The sequence below is a fragment of the Podarcis vaucheri genome, assembly GCF_965113315.1.
Source record: "Podarcis vaucheri genome assembly, chromosome: 3".
Classification (NCBI taxonomy): domain Eukaryota; kingdom Metazoa; phylum Chordata; class Lepidosauria; order Squamata; family Lacertidae; genus Podarcis; species Podarcis vaucheri.
Window position 1 is genome coordinate 31,919,502 of NC_138761.1, and position 23,001 is coordinate 31,942,502.

General features: G+C 43.7%; 1 protein-coding gene across 1 annotated transcript; it reads right to left on the reverse strand.

The window, feature by feature from the left end:
• Nucleotides 1-791: 791 nt before the first annotated feature.
• HHIPL2 (HHIP like 2) lies at nucleotides 792-22,002 on the reverse strand. Its single transcript, XM_082217509.1, has 9 exons — nucleotides 21,537-22,002; nucleotides 15,619-16,271; nucleotides 13,428-13,571; nucleotides 12,476-12,807; nucleotides 11,107-11,233; nucleotides 10,709-10,854; nucleotides 10,335-10,416; nucleotides 7,034-7,116; nucleotides 792-2,260 (listed from the first exon to the last, which is right to left on the reverse strand). The coding sequence occupies exons 1-9, from the start codon at nucleotides 21,915-21,917 to the stop codon at nucleotides 1,863-1,865; spliced, it is 2,346 nt and encodes a 781-aa protein (XP_082073635.1). The 5' UTR covers nucleotides 21,918-22,002; the 3' UTR covers nucleotides 792-1,862.
• Nucleotides 22,003-23,001: the final 999 nt, after the last annotated feature.

Consider the following 23,001-nt stretch of genomic DNA (forward strand, 5'->3'; position numbering starts at 1 on the left):
AATATTTTCTTAATTTAGTAATATTGCACAGGCACTTTGCTTTTCTGTGTTAGATACACAAAGCGCAACAGGCTGAATAATAACACTAAACATTTTATTGGTTATTTCCTAACGTAAAGGTCTAGCCCAGTATGTGCAACATATACAGTTCATATGTACGGTATATTACCTATGAGACTAATTCCATTATTAATACATTTCTTCTTTTCTTACTGTTTCTTCTTGTACGTTCCTGTATAACACAATCCTTAGGCAAAAATAGAAAAGTCCTCAAGGTAACGAAAACAACACAGCTAATGTAGACTGCTGGCACAAGCAAACAAGGCGCAAACTGCTAACTTAACAAGGTTTCCAAATAGCTCCCTTCCTCAGCTGATAGTAAATCGTCAGTGTGTATAACAGGTACATAAGTAATTATATGTGAATGATTATCAATAGTAAAGATATTGAATTTGTTTTGACATTTTTTCTGTGTTAGATGGCAGCTAAAAGCTTTTTTTTATAGCAGCATGTCTCTTCCAGACATTGTTTAGTTGTGTATAATGGTTTTTAACATTTGCAGGTTTTATCTGTGTTTCATGGCTAGTTATGTAACCTGCTTAGGTATTATTTATTAAGTGATTTGTAATTTTTTTTTCTAAATAAGGATACATTATCTAGTTGTATAGTGCTGAATGAGGGATGCATCCGTTCCTACAAGTCATACATTAGTGTGGTGGAACAGGCTGTAAATGCATTGGAAATATGGCAGTCATAATGTGAAAAAATAAAGGAGGCAGCAAAGATGCTTGATTTAGGGATGGCCTTAGTCTGGCCCTGCAAAGTCATTCTTAAGTCCTTGCCCACTACTAGACATAAGGTTTACTGCAAAGCATAGCTTATTATCCTAATTGTTCCTATCCTACCCATATCCAAACACAGGTGAATTCCCACCCCCCCCCCCACCCCAATACTGGTGCATTTGGAATTTGTATCTGTGATAGCATGATCTGAATCCCAGATGTCCAGGAATATTGTACACCTGTGTTGGGTGTTGATAGGATGTTGTCTAATAAAGTGACCAGGTGAGACCTACAACAAAAGGTTGCAGCATTTAATTGCTTTTGTTGAAACATTTTTTGCCTTGCAAGAGAACCACTCAAATAGAGGCACTTTGATTTATTTGTTCTCATCCAGTATTTTATTATAGGGAGAGAGAAAATACGTGTGCTTTAGAATGTATGTTGCAACTGATAAAAGAAAATCAACTGCCCAGTATCATCAAAATATCAGACTGGGCAATTTAGTTAATTCTGCTCCCTGTAGTTAATTCCTTAGAAGGTTTGCATTTTATTAGACTGTTCAGCCATTGAAATGCAGCCAATGTTCCTTGCTTACTAACCTTTTGATATACAGCCTTACTCTCCCCGAGACAAAAGTACCACAGACTTATTAACCTCGCCATCTTTTCAGTGGTGCTCTTTGCCATGCAAGTCGATGGGGGAACTGAATTTCCCAAAGAGGGTGCAAATCAGTTGCTGCTTCACACAGCCAAAGCAATCCCACTGACATTCCTGTAGAACTATACTGCTGTAAATGCCCACTGCGTCGCCTCCTTAAACCGGTCATCGGAGTAAGATTTCTGCAAAGCAACAACCTGGAATCCATCTGGGGCATTTAAACTCCTCATTAAGCAAATGTGCTGCATCTGTCACAGTGGCCTAGCAGCTGCTTGCTTTTCCTGGAGCGGCATGCTTTCATTCATATACATATATATATTTATTTGGCGTGTAAACTACACACTGATCTCACTCTCTTACTAAGAGCGGAACGGAAGCAAGTTGCCCAGCAACTCCATCTACATTCACATAACTGGTCCAAGTTCAAGCAGCACTTCTTAAGCCGGAACTCTTTCTCTTCTTCTGCATTTTCTCCTTAGCCGCTGACTTCAGCTTTGGAACCTGTTTCTTTTGGGCTCTGGTTAACCGGGAGCCTTTTTTCTTTGGCGGGGAGGTCGTCACCGTCGCTTTCGAGACCCGTGGAGCCTTTTGCGCCGTTCTGTCCGACTTCGTCTTGGATCCCCGGGCCTTGGGGGTTTGGGTCATTTGCTGCTTTCTGCCAGACCTGGGAGGCTTCGCTGCCTTACGTTTAGTAGGGTCTTTGTGGGAGGCAGGCTTCTTGGATCTTGGAGTGGAAGAATTTGGGGGCGGTTCGGTAGCATTGAAGGCTGTTTTGGGGGGACGGGTTGTAAGACGCTCTTTAAGCAGTTCAAGGACGGTTTCTGTGAAAAGACATTTTAGGAGGTTACCATCCTTGTTTCAACAGGTTGAATTTAGCAGCGATACAGAGCAATTTAAGACGGTGGGTGGGAAAGGAACAGAAAAGATTATTTATGTATGCGACAACAGCAGCGTGGATGCTACTAGTCCAGAGATGGAAAGAAGAAAGAGTCCCTACCAGAGAGGAATGGCAAACCAAGCTGTTAGACTACGCCAAAATGGCAAAACTGACCAGAAAGCTCAGGGACCAAAAAGACAAAAACTTCAAGAAAGAATGGGGGGAAATTATAATTTATTGAGGAGATCGCTGTAAGCAGATGAAAACATTAGTAGGATTTTAATCTCACTTGTAATGTAACAAATACTATGGACAATATGGATAGATATAAAATATAGATTATGAAATACCGTATTTTTCGCTCTATAACACGCACCCGACCATAACACGCACATAGTTTTTAGAGGAGGAAAATCCGTAGGCATGCCACCCGTAGGCATTTCCTCCATAACACGCACAGACATTTCCTCTTACTTTCTAGGAGGAAAAAAGTGAGTGTTATGGTGCAAAAAATACGGTAATATGCAGTTGAGAAGGTTGACAATAGGACCCATGGAGGAGATGGTGGGGAAGTCTTGAGATTCAGAGAGATCTCTTTATATGGATATGTATTTGGTATTGTAAATCTATATTTGTAATATCAAAAACAATTTTTTAAAAATGGTGGGTGAGGTGTCATTATTATTAAGTAGTGGGTTGACAAAGCAGACGACAGAGATTTCTCCAAGTACCGTAGTTCTTTATAAGTAAGCTGGAACTGAACTGAACTGCTCAGCCGGCCTGCTTTTATAGGCAGCTGGCTGTCAACATTGTAACAACAATAGCCCAGGGTTTCCCACATAAATTAACTGACGTGGACCTGAGTGAAAACTATATACAGACTTCCGGGGTTGGCGCGATCTGGGAATGGCGGATTCCCTCCGAGCTCCGGAGGGAATCGGCTCAGCGGGGGACGGGTCTTTGCCGTGCCGGCGACACGGGGACCCTTAAAACCGCAGGCGCGGAAGCCTGCGGACTGAAGACTCGGTGGGTGCCTTAAGCGCCCCCCCTGATTCGCAAAGAGCCTTTTTAAAGGCTGCGGAGGGGATACGGGGGGTGGCGTGGCACTGAGAGTCCATCGCTACCCCCGCTGAGCGAAGCCGCGAGCCATGACCGGAGAGCGCTGACTTCCTTCCTTGAAATTCGGCCGAAAAGAACAACCCGTGAGTAAATTGGAATCGGACTTTAAGATTTTCCTATTTGAATTTGAGACGATCGGGGGGTGTGCTAAAAGGAAGTCCGCACCCCCCCCCCTTGCAGACGAACTAAAGCAACGACGTACGAACTAAGCTGGAGAGTTTAGCCTGCAAAGGGTGAGTTTAAAAGGACTGTAACTCCCAAGATTGGGCAAAAAAAAAAAAAGTAATTTTGTGCAGGAGAGTGAAGTTTTGGAGGTTTCTTCTTTTTGCTGTAAACAACCCTCCCCCCCGGGCCCGGGAGCATCCTATTTGGAAGCCTGTAAGCACAGAATTTGACAGCTGTCAAAGCTGTCAAATAGACAGTCTACAGGAAAAAATTGCTACATAAGACCCCTCTGGAATAAAAGGTGTTACAATTGAACTTAAATTGTTGGAAACAAAGTAATAAAAATAAGAAAGAGGATTGTTGGAGAAAACAACGTTAAGTAATCAGATTCCCTCTAGGGGGAACTCTGTGGAATTACAATGGCTGTGGATGGAAAGATACTGGAGCAAATCGAAAGGATGTTTCAACTGGTGGGAACCTTACAAGAGCATATTTCGGAAATGAGTAAACATATGATGACCTTGACTACTGAAACAAGTAGTCCTGCTGATTGTAAGGAGGATTGGAAGGAGAAAGAACCCACAGCTGAACTTGAAATGATAATCAAAGAAAAGGAGACAAAACAAGAGAAAGAGAAAGTAAAGTTAAATGTTGACCAGAATCTGACATCTGTGGAATACAAGCAAGGAGACTATTGGATTGAATCTACTACAAACTTATGAAAGATGCAAAAGATGAAAGTGGAGGCCCTGGAAGCTTATGGAATGCAAGAATTTAAAATAAAGAAATATAATTGGGGCCTCCACATTGACTTTGACTCTGACTATGATTTGAAAGATCCATGCCTTGTGGAAATTCTTCAGCAGTTCTACTTGAGAGACTATGGATGGATTGTGATAGACCTCTTTCGAGATTTGATGACTGACACAAAGGATTACCAACAAGACCGGCGGAGAGGGACTGTGATAGACTTGAGAGCCTCGGACGTGTGGGACCCAGGCTAAGAACTGACATTGTGGACTTGTATCGGGAAGGGACGCAAACCGGGGATGGGAGGGAGGGAAAGATGTAATTTTAACAACACTCAGGACAATGGAAATTAATCAATAGGACCGATATTAAAGACAAAATGGGAAATCGAGGGAAGGGAACTGAGGCCCAACTTAGAACAACTGTTTTTATTTTTAAAAGGGCTATTATTGAGAAGGTTAGGAGGTTGAGAAACGACAATTTGCTGAGATAACTTTGGGAATAGGGATGCAAGGGAGGGGGTGGGGGGAAGTCAGAGACCAGGGTTATGAAAATAAGTGTTTTTTCTGAAACTTTATATTCTTTTTGTTTTTGTGTCTTTTTTGTCTGTTTGTTTTTCTGTTTGTTTGTCTATAAAAAATGTGAAAACCCAATAAAAATTAAAAAAAAGAAAAGAAAACTATATACACAATAACCCTGGTGGCCGGGGTGAGAACTTCAATACAATACATAACAATTATCACAGTGCTTTGCAGCATTGCCTGAACCCCTCAGCCACCCTTAACAACAGCACCCCTGCCTTGAATCAGTCTATCCCTCAGCCTCACAGGTTTGTGGTAAGGATAAAATGGAAAGGGGGGAGCATGGGAAATATTATGAGCTGTTAGGAAGAGGTTTGCTGGCTTGTGTAATCCACCCTAAGCCTCAAACATTTAGATTTGGGGTGAGGAGCCATTGACCAGTGCAGGGTTTCCCAAACTTGGGTCTCCAGCTGCTTTTGGACTACAGTTTCCATCATCCTTGACCACTGGTCCTGCTAGCTAGGGATGATGGGAGTTGTAGTACAAAAAACAGCTAGAGACCCAAGTTTGGAAGCCTTGGACCAGTGAGCCAAGTTGGGATTTCGATTAGGCCCACAGAGCCAGCCCTTGAAAACCACACCTACCTGCCCCCCCACCTGATGTCATCAAGTGTGGAGCAGGTACCCATGTAACCACACGGGACTACAACTCCCATCATAAGGAATGATCGAGAGCTTAAAGTGCGCTCCGAATTGCTCTTCTGCAGGAGCAAGACCTGTTCCCCCTGCTCATCAGCTGACGGAGAGCAGGAACATGCCAAACACTAAGTGGTTTGCACTCAAGCCGCTTTGAAAATGGGAAGAGAAAACGTCCATTTTAGACGGCACAGACCCTCCAAGTGTCCCTATTTTCCAGGGACATCCCTGATTTAGAGAAGCCGTCCTGGTTTCTAATTTGATCCTGGAATGTCCTGCTTTTCCTTAGGATGTCCCTATTTTCCTTAGAGAAATGTTGGAGCGTATGGCATTATCCCGACCCCCGAGCCATCTGAAGGCAATCCTGTATAGGGCAGGTTTTTTTTAATGTTTAATGATTTATTTTGTTCTTATACAGTGGTACCTCGGGTTAAGTACTTAATTCGTTCCGGAGGTCCGTTCTTAACCTGAAACTGTTCTTAACCTGAAGCACCACTTTAGCTAATGGGGCTTCCTGTTGCCGCCGTGCCACCGGAGCACGATTTCTGTTCTCATCCTGAAGCAAAGTTCTTGACCCGAGGTACTATTTCTGGGTTAGTGGAGTCTGTAACCTAAAGCGTATGTAACCTGAAGCGTATATAACCCAAGGTACCACTGTATATGTTGGAAGCTGTCCAGAGTGGCTGGGGCAACCCAGTAAGATGTGTGGGCTATAAATAGTAAAATTATCATTATGGAATGGGACGTCCCTATTTTCATCGGAGAAATGTGGGAGGGTGTGGGCGGTTTCAGTGACAACTTGGACTGGTGTCCAATCCACCTTTTGACGGGGGTGGGGACAGATAAGGGTCTGGTCCCCCAGGCTGAAAAGTTCACCCCTGATTCAGATATACTTAGATCAGAATATATACATTCAGACTGGAGGGTTTTGTTGTTTTTAGTATTCTGCAACATGTCACTGATACAGTACTATTGCATTAGTGATGGTGGATTTACACTGGAGTGTCCACACACCACATTACTTTATTTGTTGTTCTGCAATGCTTCCCCAGTGATACAGTATTAGTGCCGCCTAGAAGGGCACTGTTGGACTACAGCACAACAAAAGCAAGCCAATTCCTGCCTCCCCACCCCCCAAAAAACCCACAAATCCAAAACATTTGTTGTGCCAATTGGAAACCTGGCAGTATGCCCATTGCAAAAGCGATTGCAAACAGTATCAAAACGTGATTGTGTATAACCACCCCAATACCATCATGAGCAAAATAATCACAAGTGTCGAATAAAGAGGGGGGGTAACTACATTGTTTATTATTGATTGATTGTAGTATTTACTTAGTTGGAAGCCTTTAATGGTTGGCACACACATCGAAAGTTCCTTTCAGTGTGTCTTAGCATTTGTGCTACATATGCTAAGATATGCTAGCAAACAAAACAGAAAAACACCACATATCCTTGTTGACTTACTTGCACGGGGAATGAATGGGATTCGCTTACTCTTTGTTTTCACTGGAATAGGCTTCTGTTTACATTTCCCTGGTGGAGCTCTCCTAAAAAGCAAATAGATTCGGTCACAAAAATTATGTGTGGACATCTTGAGAATGGATAAGGAGCCTGTGTTTGTGGTGGTTTTCTAGAGGCAGATGGCCAACTTCAGTCTTTCTGTTAAATCATGAGCTTGCCAGCAAAAGACCTTGAAAGCACTCTCATGCGAACAGAACAAAAGCTACCGGTATATCCTGCCCGAATCCTTCCATTAGTTTCTCTCCTTGTGAAGAAGTGGATTTTCAGTTAAGGAAAATGTCAAGCATTTTGTACTTGAAAATAACTCTCTTCCTGATTTAGGTTTCCTGTGGATGATATTTGCCTACTATATCTTTGGTTTTAAGTCTTTCCACTGCTCTGCTAAATTAATTGGAACTGTGATACAGTTATCATTCCCAATGGGTCACATGCGCTCCATACTTTTAAAATACATGCCCTCCCAAAGAATTCTGGGAACTGTAGTTTGCCCCTCCTACAGTTTGTAGCACTCTTAAACAAACTACATTTCCCAGGATTCTTTGGAAGAAGCAAGTTCTCTGGAATCTCAGTATTTAGTGGGAGCAATTCATTTGTAGTAAAAGAAACAACTTTAAGGGTAAATATGAGCAAGTGAGTGAATTTCAGCAGGAAACTCACATGGTGCCCCAATCCAGATTGGACCCTATAGCTACTTTTTTTTTACAAAACAGGCCTGTTTAACCACACTTTTAAAAAAATGTTAAATAATGTAGCATGTTGTTTGGCTTTGGTGAGCTTGAGTTCTCGCATTTCTGCCTTGAAAACTCCATGGCCTTTTTATGCTACAGAAGTTGAGACAGTTCTCACTTTCTCTCTTGAGTGTAATTCACAAATATGCTAAAGAAATGAATGGGAAATATAGACTTCTAAAAACCTGCAGAAAGGTCCATGGATCTCCCTGGAAGTTCTTGTTGGACACTTTTTCCACTGAAGGTGAAGTAATACCCGTTCTCAGATAGCATGAACAACAGGTTGGTAAGTTTTGTTGTGTTTTTGTTGTGTGTGCGTGTTTTTAAAGCCTTACATTCTTCTCCTACCCACACACAAAAAAAGAGATTAAATGGGAGGGGAAATAGAGGCTGATGGTTCGATGCCAATGCCATCATGTGGCTGCTGCAAAAAACCAAAAAAACAAAACAATACCTGCATGAATAAGAAGCACCCATCCCACAATAAACGCACACCTGAAAGCACCCATAGGCTCAGAAAACTAAAAATAAAATCTGGAAAGTGTGTATCAAAGAGATTAAAGCTTCCCAGAACAGCTTGACATCTTCATAACAAGGCGAAAAGAACATGAAAATTACTATCTGCCCAGAAAAGCATCCCAAATGTTGGTAGGCCTAGAAGTCTTCCCTACTTGGGAGCAAAAGCAATGCTTTCTTGGTACATTAATCTTTTGGATATCCTTTGGATAAAAGGAGATAGACAAACAGTGAATATTTATTACTGTCGTTGATGTGCCTTGCCATTACTTGGACGGAAGTTCTGTCAACAACCCTCATGTTTTTCTAGACTAGTTCCTGAGTCTCAGGCGAATTCTATGGTTGGTCTCAACTTCAAAATAAATACAAACTACAAAGAGATGTATTTTTGTCTGCTTTCTATGCTGTGGATTGCCTGCGAGCCAGCTCTCCTTGAGAACAAATGGGGACAAAGTTCCCTACAGTAGGGGTGAAAACAGACACAATATAAAACGAGTAACTGAACTGAGATGTGAGCAGCAGCAGACTGAACACTGGCCAGGCCTAGCTCCAGATTTCTTTCCAATTTCTCCTCTTTGGTAAACAGGTCTCATGCTATGCTGCTGTTTCAATTATTACTAATAAAACATCCACCTCTTCATTTTGGCTGTGCTTATTTTAGTTAAGCCTTGGTTCTAAACCAATTCCTTGGACCTTTCAAGTTACAGCTGCTGTAATTTGGCTTCTTTTGCCTAAGGCCTCAGAAGCAGAGAGCAGTACTTTAGCTCTTGCTCCTTGGGGTCTTAGGGACAGCTAGTGTGGATTTACACACAGGGGAAAATAATACTGTAAATAAGTCAGAAATTAAATCGTTATAACCAAGGGGGGAACCCCTATGTAAAAACGCTAGAGAAAATTTTTGTGCTCTCTGGCGCCACCTGGTGTTGCATGTTTATAACATTCAAATCACTGGGGCTTTTTTACTACTGTAGCTGAGTTCCTAGAGTACAGTCTGAGATCTCCTGCACAAGTTAAGTGAACAAAGCAGGAGTGGTGGTAGCTCCTCTACCTAACATGGTTTTTTACTCCTTGAGAGTTGGCACCATCTGAACCAGCAGGGGAAGAATGACCTAGGGGTTTGGGTCAGGTTTCTTGATATCAAGTGTAGTAGCTTATGCAATATTTAATTCCTGTTACTGATGGAACATGCTCCCATGCTTCACAGTATTTTGTTATTCTGTGGACTGCACACACACACACACACACACACACACGAAATACCTTCATGAGACATTCTTCCCTCAAAGAACCCTGGGGACCCTTACAGAGTTACCACTTCCAGCAACTTTTAACAAACTACAGTGCCCAGAATTCTCTGAAGGAAAGAGGGTCTGGGAAAACAATTGTGGGGCTTTCAGGGCTCTTGGTTTCCTAATCCTCAAATCCCTTAAAAGGGTTTTAAGCCTGTGGGCTCCCACTGATTTAACTGGAGCCCAATTGCTTTAAATCAATGTACTTCGTTTTAATTAAGTTAGTCGATTGGCCTGCAAGTGCCAGAGCAAGAAACTGTGGCTTCCAAGGAACATAGTTGTTCTGCAGGTTTAATGCATGAAACTGAAATCCAGTCATGTGAATGGAGTGTTTCTGTTGTATCTGTTAAGTTGCGGGTGAACATATCAGATGACACAGCGATTGTTCGAACAGCTCTTGTTTATTCACAGGCCAGAACAGAACTGAAGGGTTCAGCCAGCCTGCTTAGATAGAGCTCCACTAGAACGCAACAGTAACCATTTTCTGTAACTATCCAATCACTGAACGTCACTTTCGAACCCTTATTTGCATATGTGGACCTGAATGAAAACTATCTACAGAATCCCACTGCTGGCCCAGGGTGAGAACTTCAGTATATAACAGTATCTATCACCCTGGAAGAAAACTGATGAATGTTTGTGTGTGATGCTGATGCTGTTCAAAAAATCAGCAGGTAGCAGGGACATTCAAGGACTTGAAAAAGTACGCACCTTGCAGGATCCACAATTTTGTATATCGATCCATGTGGCGCAAAGGCACTGGGGTAGGACGTAGCCATAAAATAGAGCTCAGCTGGAGATAACAGGAAAAGAGGAGAAAGCCAGGAATGTGAAATTCGTCAGACAAAATTGCAACAGGTTGATAATAGTGCAATTTTCCCTCTCTACGTAAGCCAGGCCTGTGCAAGTTGTAACCTACCACCAGCCTAAAGCAACCATGTGGCCTTCCAGGTTCCTGACTATTTCAGGGTTGCCATATTTCAAAAAGTAAACCAGTACACCCCAAAAGTTGTTGAGCAACTCAGAGTTGGTGGCCTCCCCAAAAAATGCTTTCCTAAGAAAACAGACACAGCAACCAACATTACCTGCTTCATCCTCAGCGAAAGAAATGATGTATTTGCTGTAAGAGCTGACCATCCCTGGAAAGGCACAGGCTTTAGTGTTACCAATACAAATGTCTTGCTTCTTCCAATGATTTGCTCTCTCATCTTCTTGCAAAGCCATAAGCCGACTGGATGAAAAAACAAAAACATATGTTTTATGGTTTCACAGTTCCACTGTAGCTTAGAAAAACTCTTTCTGGTATATCCCAAAATAGATCCAAGGCTTTCTCTTGGGCCGTAAATACTTTTTGCTACTCCCTGTTGCCATGAACTGTTTGAGCCCATGACTAGGGATGAACCAAAAACAAATATTCTGAGATGGTCTATAGGAAACCTACCTACTGTACTGAAAAGTTAATGGAAAGAAGTTTGTTCCTCACCCGTTCATAAAATCACCAAAAATGTATAGGCCATTCAGGTTTGGAGACTCACATCCTCTATACACATAACCTCCAGTGACTGATTTCCCCACTGAATGGCTGTAGGCAAATATTGGAAGTATATCATCTGTTAAAAACAGAGAAAATGCACTTTCGTCAATTAAAACTGTTTGATTATCTAAAAAGGAAATAGTCATCCTTCTTCAATGCACGAGCAATTTTTTTCTAAAACAAATTGGGCATTTAAAGTAAAATTAGTGTAGTTTATAGCACTAGGTCTTGGTGGCCCGCCCCCTACCTGCTTGTGATTGGCCAAGCAGATAGATAGCCAATCAGGATTTTCCCCTTCACTTCTCATTTCCCTCTGTGGCCCCCTAGCCTCGTGCTGTGGTTCCCCCATTTACGCATTGTTCACTGTGATCCCCTTGGGATATCTTGGTTTATATGGAAACACTGGTTTATAGGACCACCATGCATTCACCTTTGCAACCGACAGACCTCTGTTTGAAGGCATCCTCTGGTTGAATGGCTGATGGGCCCAAGACTGGTTTAAAAATAACTAACCATAAAAATGGAGAGAAGGGGTGTTGAAATTACACATATTCAGAGACCTCCAGCGGTGGAGATAGATCATCACTACCACGACTAGTGGCCATGAATAGCCTTTTCTGCCATGTATTTGTCAAATCCTCTTTTAAAGCCAGTCATGTTGCTGGCCATAACTATTTCCTATGGGAGCAAATTCCATAGTCCATGTGCGCTGTGTGAAGTACTTTCTTTTGTCTGCCCTGAATCTTCCACCGTTCAACTTCACTGAATGCCCCCAGGCTCTATGAGAAACGGAGAGAGAAAACGTTTCTCTATTCACTTTCCCCACCCCGTGTGATTTTAAACGCCTCTATCGTGTCTCCGTGTACAGTGGTACCTCTGGTTGCGAACGGGATCTGTTCTGGAGGCCCGTTCGCAACCTGAAAAGAACGCAACCCGCATCTGCGCACGCGCGGATCGCGATACGCCGCTTCTGCACATGCACGTGATGTCACTTTGTGTGTCTGCGCATGCGCAAGCGGCAAAACCCAGAAGTAACCCTTTCCGGTACTTCCGGGTCACCATGGGACATGACCTGAAAATGCTCAACCTGAAGCAAACATGAGGTATGACTGTACTTGCCTTTTCCTGAAACTAAAGCACTCTAAATGTTGTAACTTTGCCCCCAAGGATCTTATCCTTAATGAAGTGCATTTGCACTTCCTATCCCTTCACAAAGGAATGACAAAAATGATAGCTGCAGAATTAACAGTTAAACCAAATACAGGTAAGATAAGGCCTTCCCACCAACACACTAAAAATGACAGGTAATATTCTTTACCTAAGGAGGAATTTTGACAAAGCTTGATGTCATAGCACTCAAAGCCTTCCTTGGCTCTCCAGCCGTAGTTCCCGCCTTTAACAACTATGTCCACTTCTTCAAACTTGTTCTGGCCGACATCTCCACAGAAAATTCTCCCCCTTCCTTTGCGACTGAGCGGGTCACCTCTGTCCACAGAGCAACGCCACATGTTCCTCACCCCATAGGCATAGACTTCTGGGAGAGCTTGAGGGTCAGAGGCAAAAGGATTGTCAGAGGGGATGCGGTAAGGCTTCCCGTCAGAGCTTCTTCCATCCACATCGATCCGCAAAACCTTTCCCAGTAAACTACTCCTGAGAGGAAATCAAGGCATAAAACAAGGATTAACGAATGTGACAAAGAAACAGAAGGGAGAGTGTTGTAGCAGTTTCCATATATGCTGGCTGGCTGCTTGACTAGATGGGATATCATCACCTTCTATCAAATGATACGCAAGGAAACTTACATAAAAGATTTGGCAAAAAGCAATAAATGATAAGATAATCTTTAAAAAGCACCCCTGAACAGAAAAGCAGCGTTATTTTAAAAAGTATAATTTGCCTTTAAAGGCAAAGTAAGCTGTCTCATATGTAAGGTAAAGGGACCCCTGACCATTAGGTCCAGTCGCTGCCGACTCTGGGGTTGCGACGCTCATCTCGTTTTATTGGCCGAGGGAGCTGGAGTTCAGCTTCCGGGTCATGTGGCCAGCATGACTAAGCCACTTCTGGCAAACCAGAGCAGCGCACGGAAATGCCGTTTACCTTCCCGCTGTGCTTTTGAACTGCTAGGTTGGCAGGAGCAGGGACTGAGCAACGGGAGCTCACCCTGTCGCAGGGATTCGAACCGCCAACCTTCTGATCGGCAAGTCCTAGGCTCTGTGGTTTAACCCACAGCGGCACCTGCGTAATCAGCACTTATTGAAGATGGACCTTACCTGTTCTGAGCATTCCCAAATTTACCAAAAGGGTCCCCGGCTTTCCCTCCATCCCCTGTAAACAGGTACATGTAGCCATCCAGGCCAAAGAGGATCTGTCCCCCATTATGGTTTGCGGCTGGTTCTTCGATTTCTAAGAGACTCCTGAAGGGGGTGGGGAGGAGAGAGAAACACAGAGATCAGAAACTAGGAAAAAGAGCAAGGGAGGAAGGCTGGTTAACATCCAGGGCCTTACTAAGTTCAAAGACGTATTTTACTTATTCAGTCACTAAGCAGAACATCTTATCTGCATAGTGCTCAATCTTCCCCTTTTCCTAGACAAAGCAAAAAAGGACCTTAAAATTCCTGGGATAATTCTATCCTTCTGATGAAATCTGTCTGCTGGATAGAGCCGTCTTAAGTGCACATCTGGCACTCCCACTTGGCCTCCCAGGAGAGAAGTTGGGTCAGAATGCGCTGCATCCATCAGCATGCATCCATCACTGCTTATGGAAAGGAAGTCAATTAATGGCTTTGTTTTGATCTATGATAACTCTTATACCAATAGGCAATCACCCATAGTGGACCACACAACACGTTGCAGGTCTAAGCCGTAGTCAAAGCAGGAAATCCTGACAGCAGATCAGCACAACTCCTGGATGCAGGAGCGGTGCTATTTTTCCAGAAAGAGAGGTGCCGCAGCTCACCATGAATTTCTCCCTTGTCCTCTTAGAATGGCAATGGCGCCCACCTGGGAGCTGCTGGAGCTGAGCTCCAGTGAACTCTGGCTGGAAAAAAAAAAGCCCTGCGCAAGAGTGTTACCTGTGCAAGGTCTTTCTGCATCCAGCCATTCCTATTTGGCAATATACTTCTCAATACATCTATCCTGCTTCCAGGCACATATTGAGGCAGCAATTGAACATGGGTGGAAGAATATTCAAACTAGGACCCTCAATAAGCTTCTTTTTTAGGAGACACTGTGGTCTGGTAGATGATAGGGTTGGGTTCTATGCTGGACATTAGGCCCTGCACAGCAACTGGAAAAGTCACCAAATTCCCAAATGAGCCAATGTTTGGATGCAGAGGGTGTTCCCGATTCTACCTTTGAATGACCACCTTCGATTCAAGCCAACAACACAAAGGAGCATTCTTTGTTGACATGGATCAAGTCATACCTATAAAGGGGGGGGCAGGGATTCCTTTTCATCACTGGCTTCAATTATGATTGAAAAGTGGGTAGCCCTTCCCTCCAATGTCAAGAGAGCTCAGGATCCAGCTTGTCAGAATTTGGGTCCTGTTCTCTGTCTCTGCTCTAGAGCACTGGCTGATGCAACTGGTGGGTCAGGCACCCAAAACTGGCCATGCCATGGTCTAAGATAGTTAGGGAGTAAAACACTCACCTAGAAGACCACAGTTTGTCATATATAGGTGGAAAAACAGAGCCAATGAACCTGGGAGTGATCTCCATTGAAGACAGTGGGATCAGGCTGCACAATAACGGGTACCCCCATGTTACAGGTTGAAACTGAAACTACTCTCCAGGTTGAAGATTTGTCTAGATTCTTTCCAAAGTGCCGAGTGTAGGGCTGGCAAAACCTCCTTTCTCCCCTCCCTATCACATTTTGCAAGCATCAGCTGCAAGTCAGAGCAGTCTCTCTTCTAGCCTGTGGCTACAAAGGAAAGCACACACCTTTGCTTTGCCTGCACACACCTGTTGCCTGCTGGGAACAGGCCCATGCAGCCAATGAACAATATGGACTCCGCCCATCAGTTGATATCATGAGTGACATCAGCTGATTGACAGGAGGACGTGGTTGGGCCTCATGGATCAAACTGGAACCTCTGTTGGCCAGCATTAGTCTGTGAGCCGAAGGTTCCCCACCCTTACTAGCGACCTAGGTTCAAATCACACATCTGAATGCATTCTTTTATCTTGGCTAGCACAGTAGTGCTTAGCACTTGAGTCCACCTCCACCCACATACCTATAAAATTGTCCTTTTGCTTGGCCAGGGGAAATAAATCACAGATCACAGAATCCATTGTTTCTTGAAGCCCAGCTGGGATTTGCTTTAGCACAGAGTGTACTTGGTTACTACTTATTCCACAGGGTCAATATGAGGACTAAAGGTGACAACTTCACCCTAAGCCCTTGGGAGGAAGCAGAGATCCCAAGAAGAAGGAAGAAGGAAGGAAGCTTGGGGAAAACATTACCTTTCTGTGCTTGCATCAGCCTTGTTGACATCTGACATGGAAACTCTTAATTCACTGATCCTGATTTTCTCCACCTTTTTCTTGTCCTGGTAGGAGTAATAAACGTAGAATTTCCCATTGTCCTTGTATTTGGGGTGGAAGGCCATCCCGAGGAAACCTCTTTCATCTCCTAACCAGGGGGTGGTCAGCACCATGTTCTTAATGTCCAGAAAAGGCTCTTCCAGGCGACTTCCATCTGGAAGAAAGACCCAGATGACGCCCACCTGTTCAGCCACAAACATGCGATGGGTATTGTCGTTCGCGTGCGCCATCAGCACAGGATTCCTCAGCCCGTTGGCCACCTCTTTTAGGCACAGCTGAAGGCAGCCTTTCTTGTCCTCCACCACAGAGCCCAGGTTACGGTTCAGGTTTGTGTTTTTCAGCACGTCGGGGAAGCAATAGTCTTCATCCTGGATGTTAAGCAGGTTGCAGAAGCGGGTCTTGTTCCTCTCGCAGCATTCCTGGATGTGTTTGTCGTCGGTAAGCAACGTGATGGCAGAACGGCAGTAGAGGTGGAACTCCGAGCAGTAGTCCGAGCAAAGGCCAGGCAGGTTCCGCAGGGGAGTCTGAGGGTTCTCAGCATCATATAGATGAGCTGCGTAGGGTGAGCATTCCTGTTAAAGGGCGAAAAGCATTCTGAAAGTGCTGTGCAATGGACCCTATCTGTGTGGCTGCTGCTGCAGCACAGTCATGCCTCCTCAGTCTGCACATTTATGTATTACAAAGACACCTCAAATAGCATGCCTGAATAGCTCAGCTGGTTGGAGCGTGCTACTGAGATAATACCAAGGTTGCAGGTTCAATCCCCACATAGGACAACTGCATATTCCTACATTGCAGGGAGTTCGACTTGATGGTCCTCAGGGTCCCTTCCAACTCTACATTTTTATGATTCTATAATCCTAAGTGTGCAATGCTCCCTGACTTTAAGAAACGTAACAGCCACATTGGATCAGACCAAAGGGCTATGGAAGGGAGACCTCTGGATACCGTTGGACTGCAACTCCCACCAGCCCCAACCAGCAAGGCCGATGGTTGGAGATGATGGGAGACATAGTCCAACAACATCTGGAAAGCCAAAGGTACCCCATCCCAGACCTAATCCAGCATCTTGTTTCCCACAACAGCCGCCCAGAAGCCTATGGAAAGCTCACATGCAGGACATGAGGAAATAGCCTTTTCCACTGTTATTACCCAACAACTAGTATTCAGAGCATGGTGCCTCTGATGCCGAAGGTGGCATATAACCCATACCCTCCCACACGCCCCAGCGGAAAACCGGGATGCGTGGCTTTTGGGGGCGTGCTCCTGCATGAGTCATTTCATTCGCATGAGAGCAAGGTCCTGAAAGATGCAATATTGCTAGAACTGGCTAGAATTGTTTAAAAGTGCTTTCCCAAAAAAACAAAGTCTTTTTTGTTGGGGATAATTCAGACAGAAATTCCCAGGTATCAAAAAAGGTTCTTTATGTATGCCACTACTGCGGCCTGTGTTTTGTTAGCCCCAAAATGGAAAACAAGCAAGGTCCCAACTAAAAAAGAATGGCAACTTAAGCTGATGGAATATGCACAGCTTGCAGATTTAATATATAGAATAAGAGAACAAGAATAACATATGTTTAAAGAACCATGGAAAATGTTTACTGAATATATGGGGGGAAATTGTGTACACTTGAAAACGTTGGCAGCATAAAGATAAATTCAACAGTGTAAGTAAATTTTGATGGATGTAATAATGGAATACTGAATGGTTTATGTAAAATATCCAGGAAGGTCATTGCTAATTTAAGGATGTTTAAATGAGTATTCTAAATTGTAAAACAGAAAATTTAATTAAAAAATTATATAGATAGATAGACGCGCACACACACACACACACATATTCTTCTTCAGCGAACACTCATAGCCGAGTAAGAGTGCCTTCTATAAACACAGTTTTAACAATGAGTCACTCCGTAAGTGACTGTGGAGGCCAATTCTGGTTCCACACGTCCTTCCACAGTGGGGACATTGGTTCCTGGGCGGAAGTTGATCATAGTGTGGATTTGCCAAGCGTGCCTTCCTCTTAGCACGTTTCTCCCTTGCGTTCTGAGTTTGAGTGTCTTCAAAGTCCATGACACCTTTGGTAAAGGCTGTTCTCCAATTGGAGCGCTCGCAGGACAGTGTTTCCCAGTTGTCAGTGTTTATTCTACATTTTTTAGATTTGCCTTGAGACAGTCTTTAAACCTCTTTTGTTGACTGCTAAGTTGTGGGCGAACATAGCAGACGACACAGCGATTTCTCCAGAGCAGCTCTTTATTTGTAAGCTGGACAGAACTGAACAGCAAACAGCTCAGCCGGCCTGCTTTTATAGGCAGCCGGCTGTCAACAATGTAGCAACAACAACCCAGGGTTTCCCACCTAAAATAACTGACGTGGACCTGAGTGAAAACTACATACACAATACTCCTGGTGGCCAGGGTGAGAACTTCAATACATAACATTGACCACCAGCATTATGCTTTCCATTTTGTTCCCATTTTATTGGGGCAGTTGGGTATGATAACCATTGTTATTAGCAGCCAGTGATCGCCATATCTTCCATGAGTTGTCTTATCCCCCCCTTTAAAAGCTATCTATGTTGTGATGGCACTTGATGGCCACAACCACATCTTGTGGAGACAGACTCCATAGCTATGCCCAAAGAAGTGTGCCATTCTCGCCATCACACAATAGCATTTCTCCATCTTCTCCACACAGAGAACCTACTACTACTTGCTTGCTCTTCTTCTTGCATACATAGCTTTTTGTTATTCCAGTCCAAAACTGACCTGTTAAATCCAAAGCTCTTGTTTGACTACTGACTATAAAGTTGTACCTTGGAAGCCAAACGGAATCTGTTCCGGAGGTCCGTTTGACTTCCAAAACGTTTGACTTCCAAGGTGCAGCTTCTGATTGGCTGCCAGACGTTCAGCTTCCAAAAGAACGTTCACAAACTGGAACACTCATTTCATCAATCAAGATACGACTGTAACTGGGTATCTCAAAATGGTTTGGCAATCAATCCTTCTTTGCAGAGAACTCTGGGAATGGTAGCTTTGTGAAGGGAATAAGAGTGTATGAACAAGTATCAGCATCCTTGACAAACTGCAGTTCCCATAATTCTTTGAGGGATGCTATGATGACTGTTTAAAGTGGTGTGATGCTCCTTTAAATGTAAAGGGCAGATGGGGCCTAAATCTTCAGAGCTGAGTATAGTATACTGAAGTGCAGTTCAACAAAATGTTCCCTCTGACAAGCCTTTGTCCCACCATTTGCTTTGGATCCTACAGTCTCTCCCTGTCTCAAGTCCAAACTTAGGCGCTGCAGGGGCTGTCTTTCAGAGAATGCAAGCAACCCCCATTTGCTGCTAAAAATGTCTGAGGTCAAGACATTCCTAAGGGTCTACATAACAGTTGCTAGGATTAAACCGCCTTACCAGTAAAAGGCTGGCCCATCTGTTCCTTTTTCCTCATCTATGTGAGAGGTTGCAAATGGTGTTCTGCTCATTGTTCCAACCTCTATCTCAGAGGGGCTGATGAAATATTAAGTCTTTAGGTCCCTCTGTGACTACTGTGTCTGCCGTTTTATAAGGATTTCCTCTCCCTGTCTCCCTGTCTGAAAAGTTGTTTCCACATAATAGTAAGTGGAGCTATGCAGAATTAACTATTGTCCCAGTTGTTAAGGGTTGGTGGGAACCGTAACTGTGAGGGATAAACTAGAGACACCAGGATTTTTTTTTTTTTTTGAGGTGTGGAAAATGTGCTTTAAAGGCACAGTGTGTTAAATGTGTTTTTCTGCATTTAATGAGCAGGGGTTTTGAAGTGAAACTTTTTGCATCAGCTTGGGTGGTGGAACTGATAATTAACAGGAGGAGAGAGAGAGAGGGAGTTTAACCCTTTCCTCCCCTGCTGCAGTCCGAAAGGAAATCCTTTCTCTGGAGCTAGTATTTGCATAGGCAGGAATTCCCTGCCCTCTCTGGCACCACTGCATTTTAAAAGATCTGCATATTGGGTGCAAAGACATATTTGAGGTCACCTTCCTATTTGGCCCTAAGACTGACATTAATTAATTAATCAGTGTCAGGAACCATCACATTTATTCACTATTTCCAGCGGTGGTGCCAACACAGCAAGATTTGGGGGCAGAGGTCTGAGGGGCCCATTCAGCAAAAGGAGCAGAAGGGCTCACCTTTCCTGACAGACCGAAATACATTTCAGATTAAGCGAGGCAACAAACACATTGCCATCTGAAGAGGGGCAAAATCTTTAAGTCCTAAGTAAACTGAACCACTGGCTTCATTTTCCATCCAGGTTGTCTTTGCTTTACTTTAGACCAATTCCATCCCTGCCCCTGACACACACAAAGTATCCCACACTGGGGGGAAATATGGGTTCCTGTGGCTGTGAAATTATTTTTAAAAATAAGCAGCTTCCTTTTGACTTCACAATCTGAGCAGTGTTGCCCCTTGAAGAGAGCGTATTCAGTACATGCAGATAATATTTTAGCGCTGAGGAAGCTTAGATGGAAGAGTGCTAAGTGTTTGCCTGGTGTGTGTTTTGGCTCCTTTGTGCTGGCAAGGAGTGAATCATTGACCTCCATGACTCACTGTAAAAGGGGAACCCTTTCTGCTCATAAATCACTGGATAGGCAGGGTGCCAATGGGAGCCGCACCCTTTGCTCATTGTTCTCCTGCTAGTTACACACACACACACTGGCTGGTTTCTGCCTTCAGCCAGATGGGCAGCCTTCACTAGAAAGCAGGGGGAGCAGGAACCGAGCAACTGAGACTGGAGGGAACCCTTTCCAAAAAGGCATGGGTGCCAGCTGTTTGATCTGAGGCTGCTTTCAGAGCTGCAGCTTTCCAGGGCACCAGGCAGGAGCACAATCTAAACACATCGCTTCATGGCATCTGGGAATCAAAACACCCAAGGTCCACTTTGCTCAGCCCTGCATAAGCCGCCGAGCGCTGCCCAGTCTCGGTCTGTATTTATTTGCAAAGCAAATGGAAGAAACACTTATCTTTTTGTTCCGAACCTCAGACACAAAATGATTAGCTTCGCCACCTTTCCAGCAACGGAGAGCACCGCTGCTGCTTCATTTGATCTAGAATATTAACTTGAAAGTGTGTTTTGTAGCCCCCTTGGGCACACAAAAAAACCTGCTTCACAGCTCGCCTTGAGCCTCACAACAACTTTGCGAGAAAGCTTAAGTGGCTCGCCAAAGGGAGGCCAGGAAGAAGGCAGCAGTCCAAAGAGATTTTGCATTCGTATTTCTTTTGTCGCACTTTTGCCACCGTTCAAACAGGTTTGGCAGGTTTCTGATATGAAATCCACAAAACCTGTTTAGCAGGGGTTAAAGTAGCATGAGTGAACAAATTGCAAGCTATGATTGCTCTTCCAAACTATCTTCAAATTTCGGGGGGTGGGGGGTGGGGAGAAATCATTCCTTGCTCTCCAGCCTTCAGGTGAGAGTGAGGATGTGAGATTTTCACCACTGTGTCATATTGGTTTGAAACATTAAAAGAAAAAATCACCCTAAGATTATACAGCAGATACGTAGAATGAATCAATGGAATATTATCCTCATCCTCCCCCTGAACAATATTGCATTATGTTTTTACATACATCACTATTTGTCCGCAGGAAAGATGCCACTTACGTATATATATTCCCCTGTAGCTGCTAAAGATGCCACATATATATATATTCTACACACACACACACGTAGCTGCTTAGTTTTATTTAATTTCTGTTCTCTGTCTTCCCTCCTTAAAAAAATAAAATAAACCAACAGTAGAATTTGCAATCAAGTGTATATCAGTGATGCATAATGAAGGTTACAACCCACCCATTGCCTTACCTGGCATAAAATATCTTTGATATATCCTCCACACAATTTGTGAGCCTGCGGATCGATATAATCCATCACCTCCCAGTATTTGGCTGCAATCGTATTGTCTTTGTCCTGATCACAACAACCAAAAGTTTCATAGGCAGAGCAGAACTCCAGGTGGAAGGGAGGCTGGAAAGGAGGACCATAATCGAGGCACTGCGGGTGTCCCAGGAGTGGCCCACTTTGGCCCAAGAGCATAAAGACGACACCGGTGAGAAAATTTAAAGAATGGAAGGAAATCCCGGCTCCGTTGCTCTTGTAGGAGCTCACAGTAGCTTTCCTCACGGAAGTTTTCCTGTTGCTAGATGTCTCCAAGATGTGACCACCTTGAAGATTAGGGTTGTTCATCTTCTGAGCTTTGAAGCATCCCAACCAGCAGAGAGCTCAGTGTTTGCTCAAGTTTGCTTACACACCCCTCTCTCTGTCTCCCATTAAGTTTACTATTGGTGTGCTAAGAAGCAAAGCCTTCAGACCGCCTCTTGGCAATTCCACACCTCACACTGCAGAATACTTCCCTCCTTCCTTTTTTTCTGCAATTTTCTCTGACCCCTCTGATAGAAGGAGGCAGATGCCACACAGTAACATACACTGTGAGAAAGAGAGAGAGAGAGGAGGGGGGGAGAGAACTTAAAGCATAAATTACAGCTGCTGCAAGCATTCTATACTATCTGGTCAACAGTTATAGAAAATAATCATTTTTTCCTATTCACAAAGCTCAGGAATCCAAAGCTCAGCAAATACTGTAGCTGGGAAAGACGATGAATCATTTCTGTCCGTTACATTCCCACTCTCATTTACTTGAAATTAATCAAACTGAGATCACATTCATGTGAAACATGAAACATGAAATTTATAACGGTCAGAGACCAGCTTGAGATCACATTCTAAAGAAATTATATAGGATTTCCCCTTTGCCAAATTACAAGCATGTGGATTTTTTAAAAAAAGGGTTTTGTTAATCGATCGTTAATATGCTTCCCACCACAAAAGCCTTGGGATGTTTAATACGTTCATCCTGGCAATGATATTTTTCAATGACAATATTACAATGGACATCCTTTTTACAAACTGGAAACGAGCATATTAAATGATTTATTAGATGCTACTTAGTAAATCCTACATTTTGACTCATTTATTTTTTGCCACCTTGGCACATATGTATACACACACACACACACAGAGAGAGAGAGAGAGAGAGAGAGAGAGAGAGAGAGAGAGAGAATTTTTGTACCCTCCCAAAGCACTACTTATTACCCTAATTACATTCAGTGCTCAGAAATGAATTCATAGACTCATAGAACTGTAGAGTTGAAAGGGACCCTGAGGATCATCTAGTCCAACCCCTGCAATCTTTTTTGCCCAACGTGGGGCTCAAACCCACAACCCTGAGATTAAGATTCTCATGCTCTACTAACTGAGCTATCCCAGCTCA